At 39.4% G+C, this 4,897-nt stretch overlaps 2 protein-coding genes across 2 annotated transcripts; both read left to right on the forward strand.

Annotated features, from left to right (window-relative positions):
• Positions 1 to 1,237: 1,237 nt before the first annotated feature.
• On the forward strand, positions 1,238 to 1,753 carry LOC139875894 (uncharacterized). Its single transcript, XM_071863190.1, has one exon. It carries the CDS (start codon positions 1,238 to 1,240, stop codon positions 1,751 to 1,753), a length of 516 nt encoding a protein of 171 aa, XP_071719291.1.
• Positions 1,754 to 1,780: 27 nt separating this feature from the next.
• LOC139875895 (uncharacterized) lies at positions 1,781 to 4,697 on the forward strand. The gene is made up of 6 exons (XM_071863191.1): positions 1,781 to 2,064; positions 2,941 to 3,002; positions 3,238 to 3,446; positions 3,562 to 3,721; positions 4,187 to 4,285; positions 4,345 to 4,697. Exons 1-6 carry the CDS (start codon positions 1,781 to 1,783, stop codon positions 4,695 to 4,697), a joined length of 1,167 nt encoding a protein of 388 aa, XP_071719292.1.
• Positions 4,698 to 4,897: the final 200 nt, after the last annotated feature.

The following is a 4,897-nucleotide window of genomic DNA, read 5'->3' on the forward strand; positions in this document are numbered from 1 at the left end:
GTGATCTACTTCCTTAAAGAGACTTAGGAAGTTGATTAATCTCATTTGGAGATTAATGCTTGTCCAAGGTGAAGACAAGTTGATCTAGGTTGGAGTTGATCTTTCAAAGGGATAGAAAGATTAGGTTTGTTGTCTACCAAAGAAGTTGAAGACTTTTAAATCGGATCTCCACCGGGTTTGGAGAAAAGTGCTTAGCAAGCAACAAATCCCGATTAGTGTAATCGGGGAGTGGATTAAGGTAGATTAGTTAACATTCACCCGAACTACTATAAATCCTTATGTCTATGTTCTTTACATTACTGCATTCATCATTTTAAACATATACACCACACACATCAAGTTTGAGTTAAATTGGTTGATCATAGTTATTCGAATTTGGTATTCAATTAAAAAAGTGTTAAAAACGTATTAAGTAACTATTCACCTCCTCTAGTTACTTACACAGAGGAACACCAGCAACAACATCAATGGTTCTAATAGCAACAATGGTCAAGGAGGATGTACGTATAAGACGTTCACTAGCTGCAAACCTCATGCTTTTTGTGGAACCGAAGGACCAGTAGGTCTGACTAGATGGTTTGAGAAATTGGAATCTGTGTTCCAGATAAGTGAGACTATGGAAGTGGACAAGGTGAAATTTGCTTCGTGCACGTTGTGAGATAGTGCACTAACATTGTGGAATGCTTATGCGTCATCGGTCGGACTTGATCAGGCGTTTGCTACTCCATGGGAGACTCTTAAGCAACGTATGATTGAGGAGTACTGCCCCCGTAATGAGATTAAGAGGATGGAATGAGAGTTCCAAGAGTTGAAGCTGGTAGGTAATGATCTTGTTAGTTATAACAAGAGATTCTTTGAGTTAGCTTTGATGTGAACATAATTGATCCCAATGGAGAACCGAAAAGTGGAGAAATATATCGAGGGTTTGACTGGAACTATCAGAAGTGGTGTAACTACTTCGAAACCTAGAACTGTGCAGGAAGCCATATATATGGCTAATTTGTTACTTGATCAAGATGCGAGTGACAGTAAAGTTGTGGTGACTAATGAGAACCGTTTTGGTAACGGTAAGAGGAAGTTGAATCATGGTCATGATAAGAACTTCAACAAACAATTCCACAAGAAATAGGAGACTACTAAGGGTACTGCTGCTATCCCGAATACTAGATCAGGGTATCAGGGAAAACATCCACTTTGTACTAAGTGCAACAAGCATCATCCGAGAACTTGTAATAAGATGATTTGTGTTAAGTGCAAGAGGTATGAACACTTGGCGAAGGACTGTAAGATTGAGACAAATATCTGTTATGGATGTGGTAAGACTGGTCATTATAGGAGGGATTGCGCTAATTCGGACAAGACTACCGAGCCTGCTAAAGGTAGAGTGTTCAACATCAATTCAATCGAAGCTCGTGATGCTCCGAAGTTAGTCACAGGTATGTTCTTATTCGACAATCATCATGCTTATGTACTTTTTGATTCTGGTGCTGATAGAAGTTTTGTGTCTAAGGATTTTTGCTATAATATTAAGAATCTTATACCATCGTTAGAAAACTTGTACTCTATAGAACTAGGGAACACTAATCTAATGAAAGCTGACCAAATTTATCGTGGGTGTACATTGAACTTAGCTGGGAAATATTTTAGTACTGATGTGATACCGATAAAACTAGGAAGTTTTAACCTAGTGGTCGGAATGTACTGGTTATCTAATAATAGAGCCGATGTCGTCTCCTACCAGAAAGCTATTTGAATTCCTATTGTTGATAGTGAGCCTTTGATGGCGTACAGAGAGCGAAGCAACACACCATTGCATTTCATAAACTGCTTGAAAGCGCAAAAACACATTAGAAAGGGTTGTCTTGCAATACTGGTTCACGTGAGCAAAATTGAACCTAAAGTCAAGAAACTCGAAGATGTACCGATTGTCAAAGATTTTCGCGATGTTTTTCCAGAAGAATTACCAGGTCTTCCACAGCATAGAGATGTTGAATTTCAGATTGAATTAATGCTTGGAGCGGCACATGTAGCCTGCACACCATATAGACTTGCACCTTTTAAATTGTAAGAGTTATATAGTCAGTTACAAGAGCTTTTAGACAAGGGATTCATTCGACCAAGTTCTTCACCATGGGGAGCTCATGTGTTCTTTGTTAAGAAGAAAGATGGATCCATGAGACTTTTTATTGATTACAGAGAACTGAATAAGCTGACTATCAAGAATATATATCCGCTATCGAGAATCGATGATCTGTTTGATCAGCTCCAAGGATCGAGATGTTACTCTAAGATTGACCTGAGGTTAGGTTATCATCAGATGAGAGTAAAAGGGACTGATATACCAAAGACAGCGTTCAGAACACGCTACAGTCATCATGAATTTACGGTAATGCCCTTTAGTTTGACGAACGCACCGGCAGTGTTCATGGATCTCATGAACCGTGTGTGTAAGCCCTACCTAGAAAAGTTTGTTATTATCTTCATTGATGATATTTTAGTATATTCAGGGAACAAGAAAGAGCATGAACAACATCTCCATTTGGTACTAGAGATGCTCAGGAAAGAGCAGTTGTATGCGAAGTTTTCGAAGTGTGACTTTGGTTACATGAAGTTCAATTTTTCGGTCATATTATAGGTATCAATAGAATTCAAGGTTATCTGCAAAGATAGAAATGGTCAAGAAATGGGAGACTCCTAAGTTGCCAAAGCAGATTTGGAAATTCTTAGGTCGTGTCGGTTATTATAGGAGATTCATTGAGGGATTTTCTACTATAGCCTGACCGTTGACTGCCTTGACTCACAAGGGTAAGAAGTATGAGTGGACCGAGCAACATGAGTCTGCATTTTAGTTATTGGAATAGAAATTGACTACTACTCTGATTTTGTCTTTACCCGAGGGAAATGAAGATTTTGTGATTTATTGCGATGCTTCACGACAAGGATTTGGTTGCATGCTGATGCAACAGAAGAGAGTGATTGCCTACAAATCACATCAGTTGAAGGTCCGTGAACAGAACTATATGACACATGATTTAGAACTTGGTGTTGTAGTCTTTGCACTGAAAATGTAGAGACACTACTTGTATGGTACTAAGTTTACAATCTTCACCAATCACAAGAGCTTGCAACATATTTTTGATCAGAAACAACTCAACATGAGATAGAGACGTTGGGTGGAACTACTGAACGACTATGATTGTGAAATTCGCTACCATCTTGGCAAGGCTAATGTTGTAGCAGATGCCTTGAGTAAGAAAGAGAAAGCTAAACCTCTTGGATTTAAAGCACTGAACATGACCATCCGTACGAACCTTACTTCAAAAATTCGCGATGTACAACTCGAGGCATTAACACAAGAGAATATTGTTACCAAATCTCTTAAAGGCCTAGATAAAGAGATGATGGAACTTAATACTTTGCTAATAGAATCTGGGTACCGAAATTTGGCGGACTAAGGGAACTAGTGCTAGATGAGGCACACAAGTCAAGGTACTCTATTCACCTTGGATCTGATAAAATGTATCAAGATCTTAAGGCACTATATGGTGGCCCAATCTGAAGGCCAATATCGCTACCTACGTTGGTAAATGCTTGACATGTGCTAAGGTTAAGGGTGAATATCAGAGACCGTCAGGACTGCTGACACAACCAGAGATTCCCCAGTGGAAATGGGAATGTATTGCTATGGACTTTATCGCTAAGTTTCCCAAGACTGTGAGAGGTTACGACACCATTTGGATTATTGTAGATCGTCTCACCAAATCTGCTCATTTTCTACTGATTAAAGAAACAGATAAGATGGAGAAGTTGGCATAGGTTTACCTAAAGGAAGTGGTTTCCGCACATGGTGTGCCTATAACAATTATCTTCGACCGCGACACCATGTTTACGTCTAGATTTTGGCAAACATTGCAAAAGGCAATGGGAACTCAACTTGATATGAGTACAGCGTATCACCCCTAGACAGATGGCCAAAGCACAAGAACCATCCAAACTTTATAAGACATGTTGAGAGCATGTGTTATTGACTTTGGGAACGGATGGGATAGACATCTACCACTGGCAGAATTCTCGTACAACAATAGTTATCACAAGAGAATAAAGGCCGCGCCTTTCGAGATGTTTTACGGGAGGAAGTATAGATCACCCTTATGCTGGAGTGAATTAAGGGATACTCAATTGACAGGTCCTGAGATTATTCACGAGACTACAGAGAAAATTGTGCAAATTCAAGAGAGGTTGAAACAGCTCGAAGTCGATAAAAGAGCTATGCTAATGTTAGAAGGCGACCTCTAAAATTTTTAGTTGGTGACAAAGTTATGCTGAAAGTATCACCTTGGAAAGGTGTAGTCCGTTTTGGAAAACGAGGCAAGTTAATTCCAAGGTACATTGGACCATTCGAGATCACTAAATGGGTTGGGCTCATAGCTTATAAATTGAATCTACCTCATGAGCTTAGCGAGATTCATGATACGTTTCATGTATCGAACTTGAAGAAGTGTTTGTCAGACGAGAATCTGATAATTCCCTTGGAGGAGATCCATGTTGATAGTAAACTACATTTCGTGGAGGAACCTGTTGAAATCATGGACTGCGAGGTCAAATGTTTAAAGCAGAGCAACATACCGATTGTGAATGTTTGGTGGAACACACGCAGAGGACCAGAGTTCACGTGGGAACGTGAAGATCAGATGTAGCAAAAGTATCCGCACCTGTTTCCGAACGAGACAACTCCAGCAGACGTGCACTAAATTTCGGGATGAAATTTCATTAACGGGGAGGTAATGTAATAACTCTGCTATTTCCGTTAAACTTTGTTAACTGTCTGATAAGCTATTTAACGGTACTTACGTACATTCTATGTATTTAATTGAATTAAATGCATATTTAAGTTCAT

This window comes from Rutidosis leptorrhynchoides, chromosome 11 (genome assembly GCF_046630445.1).
Source record: "Rutidosis leptorrhynchoides isolate AG116_Rl617_1_P2 chromosome 11, CSIRO_AGI_Rlap_v1, whole genome shotgun sequence".
Taxonomy (NCBI): domain Eukaryota; kingdom Viridiplantae; phylum Streptophyta; class Magnoliopsida; order Asterales; family Asteraceae; genus Rutidosis; species Rutidosis leptorrhynchoides.